The sequence below is a fragment of the Canis lupus genome, chromosome 19, assembly GCF_048164855.1.
Source record: "Canis lupus baileyi chromosome 19, mCanLup2.hap1, whole genome shotgun sequence".
NCBI lineage: Eukaryota > Metazoa > Chordata > Mammalia > Carnivora > Canidae > Canis > Canis lupus.
The window spans coordinates 34,562,611-34,580,415 of record NC_132856.1 but is presented as its reverse complement, the minus strand read 5'-3'; the positions used below and the strand labels follow the sequence as shown (position 1 = coordinate 34,580,415).

General features: G+C 38.6%; 1 protein-coding gene across 4 annotated transcripts in view; it reads right to left on the bottom strand.

Annotated features, from left to right (window-relative positions):
• DNAH12 (dynein axonemal heavy chain 12) overlaps positions 1–17,805 on the bottom strand; it is a 203,784-nt gene that overhangs the window by 125,082 nt on the left and 60,897 nt on the right. For all 4 annotated transcript variants that reach the window (XR_012011905.1, XM_072785760.1, XM_072785758.1 and 1 more), the window contains exons 24-30: positions 17,619–17,775; positions 17,215–17,387; positions 7,434–7,586; positions 6,943–7,182; positions 6,369–6,614; positions 5,936–6,055; positions 2,572–2,681 (exon numbers count right to left, since the gene is read on the bottom strand). Coding sequence is in view for 3 of the 4 variants with exons in the window: in XM_072785760.1 (XP_072641861.1) it covers positions 2,572–2,681; positions 5,936–6,055; positions 6,369–6,614; positions 6,943–7,182; positions 7,434–7,586; positions 17,215–17,387; positions 17,619–17,775 (1,199 nt within the window). In the remaining variant the exon portion in view is untranslated. The remainder of the gene's footprint in view (positions 1–2,571; positions 2,682–5,935; positions 6,056–6,368; positions 6,615–6,942; positions 7,183–7,433; positions 7,587–17,214; positions 17,388–17,618; positions 17,776–17,805) is intronic.

Sequence of the window (17,805 nt, the reverse complement as noted above, 5' to 3'; positions counted from 1 at the left end):
TTACAGAGCTTCTCCCTCCAGCACAGCAGTGACCCATAATGTTAAGATTTTGGCTGCTCCAACAGCCTGGAACCCTGAGTAATTATGATGAGTAGATCTTTCCTGTTAACCTAAAATGGACACACTATGAATGAGAAATAAGCATTTGTTTTTTTAAGTCACTAAGATTTGGGTCTTAGTGACTGATCATTTCTAAAGAATAACCTAAGCCCATCCTTACTGACAGAAACTGGTTCCTAGAAGGGCAAAGTATTATACCCATAATAAAAAAGACTTAAGGGGAGCCTGGATGGCTCAGTTGGTTAAGCATCTGCCTTTGGCTCAGGTCATGATCCTGGCATCCCAGGATTGAGGCCCATGTTGGGCTTCCCGGTCAGTGGTGGGTTTGCTTCTCCTTTTGCCCCTCCCTCTATTCCTTCTCTCTCACTCTCTCTTCCTCAAATAAATAAATAAAATCTTCTTAAAAACTTAAAAAATAAAAAGAAATATGTGGCATTGGCTTAGAGACCAGGTTGTGGATGGCAAATTAACTGTTATTAGAGATAAAAGATCAGCAATTAATGTTATACAATGGTAAAACACTTGGTAAATTTGTTCGTAAGATAACTTGGGAAACAGATAATATATCTAATGAAATTTTCATTTTAGGAAAAAGGATAATAAATAGAATATCATTATTATATAATTCCAGCTGATGGCTACATTTAACAAAGAACTATTGGAAAGAAACAAGCCCGGGGGGGGGGGGGTGGCGGGGAGAGAAAAGGCCAGTTTGCAAGTTGGAATAAAAGAGAATAGAGGAAGTCCAGAAATTCAGGAATCTACAACCAACTTATTCTCATCCCCAGTTAGTAAAAGATAAACTGAGAAAACCTTCAAAAAACAAATATCTACTCAGCCTGGCACCAAGGATAATATTAAGGGGTAGGGCCATTGTATCACTATTAAAATCTATGAAAGGTTAATATGGTTCCCAGTAATCATTTCAGGAGGATAAAATCATTTCAGGAGGTAAAATAGATTAAGCTTGTGGCCTTCTCAATTAAGTTTGACAGGCTCAAGGATACTGCAAGGAAATTTATAAAGGTATGACTTTATAAGGAGTATGCTCGTCTACCGGCATATAGAGCTGCTTGGAATCAAACAAATAAGAAGCTTACCAAGTTTTTGAGGGAGTTTACTGACAAACTATGAGCCTAGGCTAAAACACATGTGTATGTTCGAGACTTAAAAATAATCCTTGCAGGGGAACCTGGGTGGCTCAATTGGTTAAGCATCTGCCTTCATCTAAGGTTCTGATCCCAGGGTCCTGGGATCGAGCCCCACATTGGGCTCCCTGCTCAGCGGGGATTCTGCTTTTCCCTCTCCCTCTGCTCCTTTCCCTCACTCGTGCTTTTTCTCTTAAATAAATAAGAAAAATTTTACAAAAATGATCCTTGCATATTGGATGCATGAGGGTTGATTTTACTAGTTTCTCTATTTTTGTATATGTTTGAAAATTCATATCATAGTAAGTTTTGTGTTGTTTAAAATCCTGCCTTTAAAAAAAAATCATGACCTTTGAGACCCCAACTTTCTATAGGCAGGAAGCAGGCTGAAGACAGTTCTCAGCTCCCAGGAACAAATTCTCTATTATCCACCTCACATGTGACAGGGAAGGAAATGAAGATGGATAGACCTCTCAAGAAAGTTGAACCAGTATCCATGGAAAATAGTTAACTAGAAAGCCCCTGCAAAATCATGCAGAAGTGGATCCAAGTTTTATGGGGTTTAAAGTTTCTACAGTCAGTGGAGTAGGAAAAAATTATATATATTACTATGGATACAGAATGTCCATAGCCTCTTTAATGATACCCTTATCTAATAAATTATGTATATCAAATGATGATGACTCCTTGGAAAGGTCCCTACAAGTGAGAGGTCCTGAGGTTTAAACTATCAGTTTAACAGTCAATTTATTGCTGGAACTGGGGTTCCCCAAGTGGGTTTCAGAATTGCTACCAATCAGTGTTGGCTGTGTCTCCAGTTCTTCAATTTCTGGATAGTAATGCTTGCTCCAATAGCCTGTTCTAGTAAGCCCACTATTATAATTAAAACTAGGTGTGTGGAGGGCAGATAACTTGTTTTTCTAGTCTGTAGGTCTTTCGATTAAGAGGAACAACTGCCAAATCTGATGCAGAAACTAACATATATCACCTAGAGATCCTGAACCTTAAGTATAGTTTGTTGATTGACTAGAACTTTTAAGTTGTCTTCCTGGGAAAGAAGGGTTTGTGCATGAAGGAGAACAAATAACGAATCTGATGACCAAAAGGGCAAACTGTGCTCGTCGCTAGTGCTACATCACTGAATGAGCACGCCTTACCAGTCCTTGTTGGATGGGTAGCATGAGAGAGAAATAAACCTTTGTTTTAAGTTACTAGAATGGAAATTAGGGGATGGAGCTTGTCGTTCTCTAGCCTACCTAGCATACAAAATTTATTGAATCCTTTGGTTCACAAATTTTGTTTTAATAGTTTGACTTGAAAAAAGCATCTAGCAAAGGCAGACAATGATAATCTATAATCTTACCCATGTCTCACAATCATCATTTCATATGTTTGAATCATTTTTTCAAGAAAAAATTTAACTGGCTGAACATTATGTACTTTGCAGGCTTCATGAGCACATTCTAAAAATTCCTAAAATAAAAGAAAAATGGAATGCATTTTTATAAAATGGTATTATAAATCACTTCATACATATCATAGACTTTACATTTTGAAAATAAAAATTGCATCTTCATATACTGATAAAATACTTGATAAAGTTTTTCTTAAAAGCTTAATTTTTTTAACTAAAGGAAAAACAAAAAGAATTCAATTACTTTATTTATTTATGTATTTATTTATTTATTTTTAAAGATTTTATCCATTTATTCATGAAAGACACAGAGAGAGAGAGGCAGAGACACAGGCAGAGGGAGAAGCAGGCTCCATGCAGGGAGCCCGATGTGGGACTCGATCCCGGGTCTCCAGGATTTAGATTTATGTTGTTTCCAAAATGATAAAATTCAAACTTAAGGTAAATTGTAATAAGTCAAGGGTGTATATTTTAACCTGTGGAGTGACACTGAGGTGCTAAAATTCCAAAAGAGAAGATTAATGGAGTAACAAACGCTATCTGAAACCCAAAAGGAGTCAGTAAAGAAAAAAAAAAAAAAAGGAATATTGAACATATTAAAAAGCAATATGACATAGCAGTTTTTTTCTATGGCGCTGACTCCCCTTCGTTTATCTGTATGTACACTGAGCCACTTGGCCACGCACCTCACAGCACTAACTCCTAGTAGTTTTTTTCAAACCGGAAGCTTTGGATCCATGGATTTATTGCTCTATTCATGGGAGTAAAAGAATTCTCTATGACAATGTTAAAATTTTTGTGTTTTCATTCTGATTTTTAAAAATCATATTAGCATACTCTGAATCATCTTGATAATTACCTGTGGTATAATATAAAAATACATATGGTTTATTCCCAGTCTCTAGCATAGAGCCCCCTGTAACCCTTAAAATTTCCTGAGTGATAGAAGTATGTCTTTGTTGTTCTTAATGAACCCTTGTCAATCAAACCCAAGTTTATGTTGATGAGTTGACTTAGGTGGGTACCTTAGATAGCCTTGGGATGGGGCCAGTCACAGGAAAGACCCAGGGATTAGGAGGTTGGAATTTTCAGCCCTACTTACTAGCCTTTGGTGAATGCATGGGGTGGGAGGGAATGAGAAGGGAGGAAAAGAACAGAAGACTGCACTCTGTAAAAACACCTGAACAACAAGGTTCAGAGAGCTCCTCAAAATGCAGGGAGGATGACATACACCCTGAAGCATACTGCCACCCACCCATACCTACCTGACCCTACACATCTATTCCATTTGGTTCTTCCCAAAGTGTATCCTTTGTGTCTTTTTTTTTTTAAGTAGGATCCACACCCAACTTGGGTCTTAAACTCACAACCCTGAGATCAAGAGTCCATATAATCCATTACTGAGCCAGCCAGGTGCCACTCCCCCTACCACCAAATTTCATCCTTTATAATAAACCAGTAAACTGGGGATCCCTGGGTGGCTCAGCAGTTTAGCCCCTCCCTTCAGCCCAGGGCATGATTCTGGAGTCCAGGGATCAAGTCCCGCCATGGGCTCCCTGCGTGGAGCCTGCTTCTCCCTCTGCCTATGTCTCTGCCTCTCTCTCTCTGCCTCTCTCTCTCTCTCTCTCTCATGAATAAATAAATAAAATCTTTAAAAAATAAGCCAGTAAACATAAACCGTGTTCCTGAGTTCTGTGGCTAGTCTAATGAATTATCAAAGCTGGGCAGGAAAATTGTGGAAAACCCAGTCAGAAACATAGGTGGCCCAGGGATCCCTGGGTGGCACAGCGGTTTAGCGCCTGCCTTTGGCCCAGGGCGAGATCCTGGAGACCCGGGATCGAATCCCACGTCGGGCTCCCGGTGCATGGAGCCTGCTTCTCCCTCTGCCTATGTCTCTGCCTCTGTGTGTGTGTGTGTGACTATCATAAATAAATAAAAATTTAAAAAAATAAAGAAAGAAACATAGGTGGCCCAGGACTTGAGACTGTCTGAAGTGAGGGCAAGTCTTGTGAAGTCTGACACTAACTACCTGGAGTCAGTGTCAGAATTGAATTGTTGAACATCCCCTTGGTGTCAAATCCTCAATAGATACCACCTCACATCTGTTAAAATGGCTAAAATCAAAACACAAGAAACAAGTTTTGGCAAGATGTGGAGAAAAAGGAAGCTTCTTGCACTGTTGGTGGGAATGCAAACTGGTGTAGCTACTCTGAAAAACAGTTCCTCAAAAAGTTAAAAAATAGAACCACCCTATACAATCCAGCAATTTCACTATTGGGCATTTACCCAAATAATACAAAACCACTAATTCAAAGGGATACATGCACCCCTATGTTTATAACACCACTATCTATAATAGCCAAATTATGGAAGCAACCCAAGAATCCATTGATAGATGAATAAAGAAGAAGTGGTGTATATATATATATATACAATGGAATGTTATTCAGCCATAAAAAGGAAGGAAATTCTGCCTTTTGCAATGACCTGGATGGAGCTAGAGAGTATAATGCTAAATGAAATAAGTCAGTCAGAGAAACACAGATACCATATGATTTCACTCATACATGGAATTTAAGAAACAAAACAAATGAGCAAAGGGAAGAGGAGAGAGGAAAAAAAAAAAAAAAAAAAACAAGAAACAGACTCTTAACTATAAAGAACAAACAGATGGTTAGTTACCAGAGTGGTGGACAGATAGGTGAAATAGGTGATGGGGATTAAAGAGTACACTTATCGTGATGAGCACGGAGTAGTATATAGAATTGATGAATCACTGTATTGTATATCTGAAACTAATATAATAGTGTATGTTAACTATCCTGAAATTAAATTAAAAACTTAATTAAATTTTTTATCTTGATTTTACATTAAATAACAGCTATAAACAGAAGACACTTACTATGTGTATACATATGTATATATGTACATTTTAACATCTATAATTTAGATGAAATTGAAAATGCACATGGTTTGTTTCCTTTAAAAATGGTCAGCATATTACTTAAATATGAGAAATTTTTATGTTAACTACAGAATGTTTTGCCACTTTTCTTTTTTTACCTGCTAAAAGTATACAACAGAATCATAGTACACATTGTAGTATTATAAATCACAAAAGTACTCATTCTCTTAGAAAAAGCATTATCTTTAATCTGAATCTTGTATCATATGACAGAAGATACTAAACTTTGCTCATTCTCATTAATGAAAGGGGTTTATCCTCCCAATAGAATAATTTCACTCATTTAAAATGACTGAGTCATCAGATAAATTTATTTGCAGAATAAGTCATTTTCACAGGCTTACTTACATGATAGTCAGCTTCAGGAAGTTTAATACCAGGAAACAGGTCACTAGTTATTCCATTAAATAAGGGTATATCATGTGATAGAAACTTTGGTTCATTTACATCTTTAATTGATCGAAGAAGCTAAAATCATCCAAAGAGTGCAACATAAGTTAGTTGCCCATATTCCTCACCCTCCCCACCACCAGAAGTCAAAGTTCCTTTCACATTGTTCTGTAGAATCCCCATATTAAATAATGCTAAAAGGTCCTTGGATGCATATAAATTATAATGAATAACATAACCCTGCAAACTATTACTTCAACCACACATAAAAAGTTTCAAAGCCAACAATTCTCTTATTTGCCTATTTATAGCTCCTCATCAACTTTCCTAAAATAAATAAGTAAATAAATCTCATACTGAAGCTTTCACAACATATATATTTAATGCTTACCAGCATATCTTCATTTTCATGGGGAAATTTCAGTTTTAGGTTTCCAGCGGCCACTAAAACTGCTTTTACTGCTCGCATGCCATAGTCATAATGAAACTGTGACGAGAGCTGCTCTGAGCAAAGCCTGTAGGTCATCACTATCTTCACGGACAGAGGTTTTGCATTCAAAAATCCATAGGAATAGAGGGAGATTTCTGCTATGAGCGCATAGTTTGGAACCATCATAGCTACTGTTCTAAAAAGAACCTGAAATATATAATGAATGAAATATATTATTTATATCAAGGAAACCATTCTTCAAGAGCTGAGCACAAGCATCCCAACAGAATGTGGTGAGATTCAAGTTTATTCCCCCAACGCAGCATCTTTTCATTAATTCTGTGATTTTTTTGCCAGCAGTACTGTATTGGTTTTGTGTATTTTAATATGTGTTAGACACCTAAAAAAGTTTTTAGAGTTTTACCTTATAGGTAATGGCAAAGGTAAAAGGGAGATTTACAAACGCATGTGAGAAAATTATGAGTGGATTGCGCTGCTGCTATGTTTGGTTAAATTGACTCTTACAAAATATTACCTTCAGATTGTCTGGCAGTTCAGAGCGTCCTGCATAGCCAGGATTCATGGTAATAGCTACAAAACAGTTTGGATTGAGCTTCAGTTCTGTTCCTTCGAAAACAAACGCTTCTAGTTTCTGCTGAATGGCTCTCTGGATGCAAAGGATCTGCTGAGCTACCACCGACAACACTTCCAACTCAATCCTGTTGAATTCATCAAAGCAAGCCCAAGCACCGGAAGAAGCCAATCCTTTAAAAAACTAAAAACAAGGGAAAAAAGGAGTCGAGTTTTCTTATAAAGAGGCATCATTTGTGAAACAAATATTTAATCCTTTAAGTCAAACCTAAAAATGAAGCCCAATAAACCCCCAAATATAAAAATGATATCTTTACCCCTAAAACTGAGGTTCAAATAATGCATAAACATTCAAATAATGCTTAAATGTGAGTTTCCTTCAGTTTATCCAGTTGACCTAGCTATAAGTTTGCAACATTTAATATGCAAGTTTACCTTTCCCATTGCTAGGTAATCTAGCCCATCTGAACAGTTGAATACCACACATTGGACAGCAAGAGCTTTAGCCAAGTCCTTGGTGGTTTCAGTTTTGCCTGTGCCTGCTGGCCCTTCTGGAGCTCCTCCAAGGTTTAAATAGAAGGCACCTATCTGAAAAGAAAAATACATATGAAAAGAAATTCATGCTTAGCTTGGGGGGGGGTACCTATAATAGACAATTGCTGACAAAATGGATTTAGTCTTTTTTTTTTTTTTTTTTTTTTATGATAGTCACAGAGAGAGAAAGAGAGAGAGGCAGAGACACAGGCAGAGGGAGAAGCAGGCTCCATGCACCGGGAGCCCGATGTGGGACTCAATCCCGGGTCCCCAGGATCGCGCCCTGGGCCAAAGGCAGGCGCCAAACCGCTGCACCACCCAGGATCCCTGGATTTAGTCTTATTTGTAGCTTCAAAGAGGCAGTAATATAATTCTGTTAACTTTTAGCATGCATTTTTCTAGCTACCCAAGGAAAAAGCAGCTCTACAAAAAATAAAAATGTATCAGAATCTCCTTATATTATAATACCTCATGGATATCCCATTCGCCTTTATTTATTTTTTTTTAATTTTTTTTTATTTATTTATGATAGTCACAGAGAGAGAGAGAGAGAGAGAGAGAGGCAGAGACACAGGCAGAGGGAGAAGCAGGCTCCATGCACCGGGAGCCCGACGTGGGATTCGATTCCGGGTCTCCAGGATCACGCCCTGGGCCAAAGGCAGGCGCCAAACCACTGCGCCACCCAGGGATCCCTCCATTCGCCTTTAAAAACAAAAGGAATCTAGCCTTGAGACATTAACACTGGGTCAGAAAGGTTTGAGTAGAGATGGTTGTGGAGACAGTTGTAGAGATCATTAATGGCAATCTCCATGGCTTGCTGCCAAAAGCCAACCCGTGCAAATGAGTATTTTAAGTGGGGGCCCATCAGTTGGAAAAGAAACAGAGGACCTCTTATGCAACTTTGTCCACAATTCACCCTGGCTATTGCACTCCACCCATAGTATGTTCTCCATTTTCTCCATCCTACAACACTGTTCTGTACTTCTCTTATCAATATGATCACTTTCTACATTGCATTAAAGTTAATTTTGTACATTTGGGTTTTTTTCCTCACAATTAGTCTTTAAAGCTGCTTAAGAGCAAAGTCAGCAGTTTCTGAATTCTTCCTGAGTCCCCAAAAGGACTAGAACAGTGGCTGGAAGCACACAAATTACAGTCAACTCCAACTGTGGAGTTTATTTCAAGAAAACTAGTATAAGGGTTAAGTATGAAACTTAACTCCTTTTAGAAAAAAATAGAGTTAAGACCAAAGTTGTACATATGGTACAGTAAGGCATACCTGGGAACTCTCCGTACTCTCTGCTTAATTTTGCTGTGAACCTATAAAACTGCTCTTTAAAAAAAGTCTATTTTTATAAAATAATTTAATAAAATTAAAATAAAAATTTTGATTAATAAATCATATTTTCACATTTACTAAAACGGCTTATTAAATAAAGGCAGTATCAATATTTTAACCATTTTAAGGTTATACTAAATGCTTTATACTATTAATACCCATTAACTTGATTGCTGGAAACCTCAGGTTCTCTCCCTTCTTTACAATTTCAAGAAAATGCTTGCAAATGGATTCCCTTTATTATGGATAATAGAAATTTTTTCAATATCTAGTGTTTTATACAAGTGTTAATGAGATTCTTATCTTACAACTCAAAGCTGTGAGCTTCCACAAGTACTGACAGCTTCTGACTTCTCTGAGGTCCCAGGGAGGAGACAGAAGCTTGAGATTCATTTACACAATAAATATTTAGGGACTGTGTACTTGTTCACCCCTAGACTAGAGAACAAGACAGACATGGTCCCAGCCCTCTGGTAGCTTCCTGAAAAAGTAGAAAGGTTTGATGAAACATTTTATCCTATCAGCAAGATGGCAGAAGAGTAGAGGTCCTCAACTCATCTGGCCCCACAAACTTAACCAGACAACTTTCAAAACATCCTGAACACCTACGAATTCGACCTGAGATTTAGAGAACAGCTGGAACGCTACAGAGAGAAGGGTTTTCACTTCTAACAAGGTAGGAAGGTGAAAAAATAAAATAAAAAAAGAATAAAGTGGGTAAGGGGAACCGTGACTAGCAGGGTTAAAATGGAGCAGCAAAAGCCTCCGGGGCAGGAAAGCCCAGCCCTGGAGAAGTGGGAACATTAAAAATCCAAGCCCGAGTTTTCCCTGATGAAAAAGTGCTTAGCAGGGAAATTAGGCAGAATCTCAGGAGGGACTGTGAAGCCTTAAGATTCCTGGAGTCGGGGATCCCTGGATGGCTCAGCGGTTTACCGCGCCTGCCTTCGGCCCAGGGCATAATCCTGGAGTCCCCGGGTCGAGTCCCACGTCAGGCTCCCTGCATGGAGCCTGCTTCTCCCTCTGCCTATGTCTCTGCCTCTGTGTGTGTGTGTGTGTGTGTGTGTGTGTGTGTCGCTCATGAATAAATAAATAAAAATCTTAAAACAAAACAAACAAAAAAGTTTCCTGGAGTCACTATAAGAGGAGGGGTGCCCAGGGGAAAGCTCACCACAAACCACGGTCCGACATCAGTAAAGGGTTGGAGTGCCGCAGCCCACGGGGCATTTTGGAGAAGCCAGGAGTTTGGCGGGCTGGCTCTGGAGCTGCGTTTACTCTAGAGGCTGGCAAGGGACGGAGGTGGCTTTACTCCATTCTCTTCAGGAGAGGCGGTCCCCAGGAGCACGGGCCAGCGGCACAGGGCCCCAGATCCCAAGATGCCCAAGTGGACAAAGCTGGCAAGGCTTCACTCCCCCTGAGACAGGCGGAAGCAGGGAGGGCACAGGAAAGCAAGAACTCTCTTACTGCTGGGTGCCCACAAGCTGTGCAGATCAGTGCACCGGTGCTTGCCCCCAGGAGCATCGAGGCCAGTGCGGACTGAGAGACTGCTTAGTTACTTGCAGGGAGCTCAACTCCAGCGCTAGAAATCTGGCCACCACCATTTTTTTCCCCTCTGTTTCACCTCTGCCTGGGAAAGGCAGGGCTTCTAAGGAACAAAGGCCTCATAGGATAAACAGCTCATACTAAGCCTAGCACCTGATAAGGGGCGGGCATCTCCACTCAGGCACAGACACCTGAGAATCAGCACAGCAGACCCCTCCCCAGAAGAACTGCTGGAAGTACAAGGGAAAAGCAAGTTTACTGAACAAGCAGCACTGGAAACCTCCAGGACTGAGGGAAAATAGTACATAGAACTAGAGGGTCCTTTTTTTCTTTCTTTCTTTCTTTCTTTCTTTCTTTCTTTCTTTCTTTCTTCTTTCTTTCTTTCTTTTTCTTTCTTTCTTTTCCATTACAACTCGTTTTTATATCAGACTAAAAATTTCCAATATTTTTTCTATTTTCCCACCTTAACTACAGTATTTTACAACTCTTGATTTTTAAGTTTTTTCCTTTTTGACTTTCATATTTCTACAATTACATGTCTTAAATATATTTTTCACTTCTGGATTCCCTTCAACATATTCAATTTAATTTTGGTAGATATACGAGATATGGGTATTTGTTTTTTGTTTTTGTTTTTTCTGCCTCATTTTATTTTACAGTGGTGGAAGTTAGTACCTTCTAAAACACGACCAACATACACCCAGAACCAAGTGGAACACCATGTTGGTTCATTCTGTGAGATTATATTCTCTCTTCTTTCCCATTCTGCCCCCCTCTTTTATCTTGTTTATGTTTTTGTGGTCAATGTTGGACCTTTGTATAAGTATTGCTGGTTTATATAAATTTGGAATTGAGCATCTTCTAACATACAGAACAAAATACACTCTGAACCAAGAGGATCACCCTCTAGACCCATCAGGTAGATCACATTCTCTCTCCACTACCACTTCCTCACCACCACCATACCTCCCTTCTTTTTTCTCTTTTCTTTACTTTTTTTCTTTTTATTTTGTCTTCTTTGTTTTTGATTTTTGACTTTTTATTTTTACTACTTTGTTTTAAAATTTGTTTTTCACTTTAGTGATCCTTTTATTTTGTTCTGTTCTTTTTCCTTTATTTTCTGGTCTCTGACCCTTCAGAATCATCTAGGGTGTATTTTACTTAGGTCGTGATTGATAGTTTTGGTTTAGCCCTCTCATACAGCCGCTCTGCACTGGACAAATGACTAGAAGGAAGAATTCACCACAAAAGAAAGAACCGGAAACAATATTCTCTGCCACAGAGTTATAGAATTTGGATTTCAGTATGATGTCAGAAATTCAATTCATAAGTCCAATATAAAACTACTGGTGGCTCTGGAAAAAAGCATAAAGGATCCTAGAGACTTCGTTTCCTGCAGAATTCAGATATAATCAGGCTGAAATTAAAAATAGGTTAAATGAGATACAATCCAAACTGGATGTTCTAACTGCTAGGGTTAATGAGGTGGAAGAGACAGTGAGTGACATAGAAGACAAGTTGATGGTAAGGAAGGAAGCTGAGGAAAAAAGAGAAAAACAATTAAGAGTCCATGAGGCTCTTACAGATACAACCATTCAAAATCCTTGGGATACAGCAAAAGCAGTCCTAATAGGGAAATACAATATAAGCCTCCCTTGAAAAATTGAAAAAAAAAAACAACTCAAATACACAAGCTAACGTCACATGTAAAGGAACTGGAGAAAAAACAGCAAGTAAAACCTACAATAGGCAGAAGAAGGGATATGATAAAGATTCAAGCAGAATTCAATGAAATAGAGACCAGAAGAGCTGTAGAACCAGGAGTTGGTTCTTTGAAAGAATTAATAAGATAGATAAACCCCTAGCCAGCCTTATTAAAAAGAAAAAAGACTCAAATTAATAAAATCATGAATAAAAAAGGAAGGATCACAACCAATACCAAGGAAATACAAACAATTTTAAAAACGTATTATGAGCAGCTATATGCCAACAAATTAGGCAATCTAGAAGAAATGGATGCATTTCTGGAAAACCACAAATTACCAAAACTGGAACTGGAATAAATAGAAAACCTTAATAGGCCAATAACCAGGGAGGAAATTGAAGCAGTCACCAGAAACCTCCCAAGACACAAAAGTCCAGGGCCAGATCGCTTCCAGGGGAATTCTATCAAATATTTAAAGAAGAAATAATACCTATTCTACTAAAGCTGTTTCAAAGGATAGAAAGGGAGGGAATACTTCCAAACTCATTTTATGAGGCCGGCATTACCTTGATTCCAAAACCAAAGACCCCACCAAAAAGGAGAATTATAGACCAATATCCCGGATGAACATGGATGCAAAAATTCTTCCCAAGATAACCAACAGGATCCAACAGTAGATTAAGAGGATTATTCACCATGACCAAGTGGGATTTATCCCTGGGATGCAAGCTGGTTCAACACTCATAAAACAATCAACATGATAGATCACATCAATAAGAGAAAAGGCAAGAACCATATGATCCTCTCAATAGATGCAGAGAAACCATTTACAAAATACAGCATCCATTCATGATCAAAACTCTTCAGAGTGTAGGGATAGAGGGAGCATTCCTCAGCATCTTAAAAGCTATTTATGAAAAGCCCACATTGAACATCATTTTCAATGGGGAAAAACTGAGAGACTTTCCCCTAAGATCAGAAACATGACAGGGATGTCCACTATCACCACTGTTATTCAACATAGTACTAGAAGTCCTAGCCTCAGCAATCAGACAACAAAAAGAAATAAAAGGCATTCAAATTGGCAAAGAAGTCAAACTCTCCCACTTCACAGATGACATGATACTGTATGTAGAAAACCCAAAAGACTCCATCCCAAGATTGCTAGAACTCATACAGCAATTCAGCAATGTGGCAGGATACAAAATCAATGCACAGAAATCAGTGGCATTTCTATACGCTAACAATGAGACTGAAGAAAGATAAATTAAGAAATCAATCCCATTTACAATTGCATCCAAAAGCATAAGATACTGAGGAATAAACCTAACCAAAGAGGTAAAGGATCTATACCCTAAAAACTATAGAACACTTCTGAAAGAAATTGAAGAAGACACAGAGAGATGGAAAAACATTCCATGCTCATGGATTGGAAGAATAAATATTATGAAAATGTCTATGCTATCCAGGGCAATTTACACATTCAATGCAATCCCTATCAAAGTACCATGAACTTCCTTCACAGAGTTGGAACAAATAATCTTAAGATTTGTATGGAATCAGAAAAGACCCCGAATAGCCAGAGGAATATTGAGAAAGAAAACCAATGCCAGGGGTATCACAATGCCAGATTTCAAGCCTGTGTTACAAACCTGTGATCATCAAGACAGTATGGTACTGGCACAAAAACAGACACATAGATCAATGGAACAGAATAGAGAACCCAGAAATGGGCACTCAACTCTATGGTCAACTAATATTCGACAAAGGAAGAAAGACTATCCACTGGAAGAAAGACAGTCTCTTCAATAAATGGTGCTGGGAAAATTGGACAGCCACATGCAGAAGAAAGAAACTAGACCAGTGTCTTACATCACACACAAAGATAAACTCAAAATGGAGGAAAGATCTAAATGTGAGACAAGAATCCATCAAAATCCTAGAGGAGAACACAGGCAACACCCTTTTTGAACTTAGTCATAGTAACTTCTTGCAAGATACATCTATAAAGGCAAGGGAAACAAAAGCAAAAATGAACTATTTGGACTTGATCAAGATAAAAATCTTTTGCACAGCAAAAGTAATACTCAATAAAACTAAAAGACAACCTACAGATGGGAGAAGATATTTGCAAATGACATATCAGATAAAGAGCTAGTATCCAAGATCTATAAAGAACTTATTAAACCCAACACCCAAGAAACAAAAAATCCAATCATGAAATGGGCAGAAGACATGAACAGAAATTTCACCAAAGAAGACATAGACATAGCCAACAAGCACATGAGAAAATGCTCTGCATCACTTGCCATCAGGGAACTACAAATCAAAACCACAATGAAATACCACCTCACACCAGTGAGAATGGTGAAAATTAACAAGACAGGAATCAACAAGTGTTGGAGAGGATGTGGAGAAAGGGGTACCCTTATGCACTGTGGGTAGGAATGTAAACTGGTGCAGCCACTCTGAAAAACAGTGTGGAGGTTCCTCAAAAAAATAGAGCTACCCTATGACCCAGCAATTACACTACTGGGGATTTACCCCAAAGATACAGATGTAGTGAAACACCAGGACACCTGTACCCCAATGTTTATAGCAGCAATGTCCACAATAGTCAAACTGTGGAAGGAAAAAAAAACTGTGGAAGGAGCCTCGGTGTCCATTGAAAGATGAATGGATAAAGAAGATGTGGTCTATATATACAATGGAATATTACTCAGCCATCAGAAAGGACAAATACCCACCATTTTCTTGGACCTGCATGGAACTGGAGGGTATTATGCTGAGTGAAATAAGTCAGTCAGAGAAGGACAATCATCATATGGTTTCACTCATATATGGAATATAAGAAATAGTGAAAGGGATTACAAGGGAAAGGAGGGGAACTGAGTAGAAAAAGTTAGAGAGGGAGACAAACCATGAGAGACTCCTAACTCTGGGAAACAAAGGGCTGCAGAAGGGGAGGGGTTGGGGGGTTGGGATAACTGGATGACAGGCACTGAGGAGGGCAATTGATGGGATGAGCACTGTGTGTTATACTATATGTTTGCAAATCAAACTTAAATAAAAACAAATGTTAAGGGCAGCCCCAGTGGCACAGTGGTTTAGCGCCGCCTGTAGCCCAGGGTGTGATCCTGGAGACCTGGGATTGAGTCCCCCGTGGGGCTCCCTGCATAGAGCCTGCCTCTGTCTCTCTGTGTGTCTCTCATGAATAAATAAATAAAATCTTTTTTAAAAATGTTAAAAAAAAGAAAGAAATATTTTATCCTAGATATACTGACACCCTTCATTGGCCATTGTATCCAACCCCAATTGCTGTATCAGCTACAAATAGCGTACAACTGTCTTCTCCTGAGAATTGCCCCAGAATAATAGGTGCTACCTTATCCACGAACACCTGAGAGCTTACTCACGCCTGTTACCTTTAAAACTATCAGTTAGTTTACCAGCAAGAATGGATTTGTTCAAGAATAGCAGACAATTTCAATTCAGAACATACAAGCTTCTACAGAACCATGGGTAAGCCTAGAGAATGAAGGATAGGAAGGCTCTTTTATAGAGGAAAGGGAGCAATGGGAAGGGTCATTATAAACAAGTAATCCATTAGAAGAAACTGGGAGTTCCTTTTTTTTTTTTTTTTCCAGGAAACTGGGAGTTCCAAGTGCAGTAGCTTCTTATTGGCTGAGTTGAGACAGTCTCTCATTGGCTGGGCTCTTTCCGGAGAAGAAGAAAGTCCTTATTCCAGGCTAGGAAGTCCTGTACATGTTTCTTCCTGTCAGGAATGATAGTACTTCTCTTCCTGTTGGCTTTGCATGATGGGTGGTAGTAGGGCTTGAGAGCTTCTCCTTCTAGCCTCCCAGCTCCATTTTAGTGAAGTTTCCCTTTCTTAATTTTCGTGCCCTAGCCCCAGGGGTGACTGATAACCAATGACCATAAAGGGATATGAAAGCCAGGCTCTGGGATCCCTGGGTGGCTCAGCGGTTTAGCACCTGCCTTCAGCCCAGGGCATGATCCTGAAATCCCAAGATTGAGTCCCACATCAGGCTCCCTGCATGGAGCCTGCTTCTCCTTCTGCCTGTGTCTCTGCCTCTGTGTGTGTGTGTGTGTGTGTGTGTGTGTGTGTGTGTGTGTGTCATGAATAAATAAATAAAAATCTTAAAAAAAAAAAAAAAAGCCAGGCTCCTTTGCCTTAAAGTAGGATACCCCCATGATGCCATTCATCAGAGCCATGAGATTAGGCTAAGGCTATACTTCTGTTGAAACTGCATTGTTAGTTAGCTTTCCCCCCTATTCTCCTCACTCTACAGGTTTTTATTGAGAGCATTCCCTAGTAAATCATTTGCCCTAGAACCCCCATTTCATCTCTGCTTCTAGAGAACTCAATGAACCTTAATTTTACTTACTTAGCACAGGTAGATTGGTATTTCTTGATGGTTCTCCTCAATTCTCAGGTAAGGTTACCAGGTTTAGCAAATTAAAATACAGAATGCCCAGTTAAGTTTGAATTTCAGATAGACAATGAATAATTTATTGGTATAACTAATTTACCTGAGAGTCCTGTATTTTATCAGGCAACATTATTCCCAGGTAGTTTTTGCTGTTGTTGTTTATAGTCATAGCTTTATCTTCCATAGCTTCTCAACACACAGACCTTAGCACCACTCCCTGCATTTCAGCTCTTTTCCTCCGTTTCAACAGAAATAACTTGGTGTTCTAAGGCCCAGATGGACTTCATTTGTCTTCCTGTCATGTCTCCCAGAACTCCACTGCAAAAACTGATACCATTTCCTGCAGCTCCAGTCTTCTGTTTAAATCTCAAATACCTTCTTTTTTAATTATCCACAATAGAAATGACTCATGATTTTCAAGAATTAGAATCCAAACACTCTTGTATTCTACAGAAGCACCCAGAAGTAAATATTTATTACTATAATTTCATATAAAGGGATCTAGGGACTAGGAAGGAATAGCTCAAATCAACCATTACAGGTAAGAGAATAAAATGAGGATAGCCATGTTAAATTTGGATAAGAAAATATGACAATAAACCAAAAAGTAGTTTCTAATGTATGAATTAAAATAATTTAAATGCATACCAATGTTCTGTAACACCTGTCCGTTAGAGGAGTAATGACAAGTCGAGGTGAGTTACCAAGATATTCATAAGCATATTTCACATTGCAATTAATGATATGAACTCGAGCATTGTCATATTCCCAATAATATCGAAGCTGAGCAAGCCACTGGAAATCTGTGTCATGTGAGACACCTAGAAAGAATAAAATAAAACAAGACATATAATCTTGAATGAAATGGAAAAATCTTTGAAAAATAGGTATTCTATCAACTTTTATAACAGCAAATATTAAAATAATTTGTTTTCCAATTTAGAGAAAAATCATGTAAAATAAATTCTGTAGAGAGAGAAAAAGATGTCTGTATAAATCTCTGTTTCTAGAAGCTATTGATATTTTATCTTTAACATTAAAGAGTCACATACCTATATCAATCATGTCCATGACCACATCTCTAGCATGGACATCAATTGTAACCAAAGCCCCCAGAGTGATCCTGGTCTGCTTCGACAATTTTCCCCTTACCAGCTCTACAATATCATTTAGCTGATTCTGAAGTTCGTTATAGTACTTCTTTAATGCCTACAAAATAAAAAAGCAATTAAACTAATG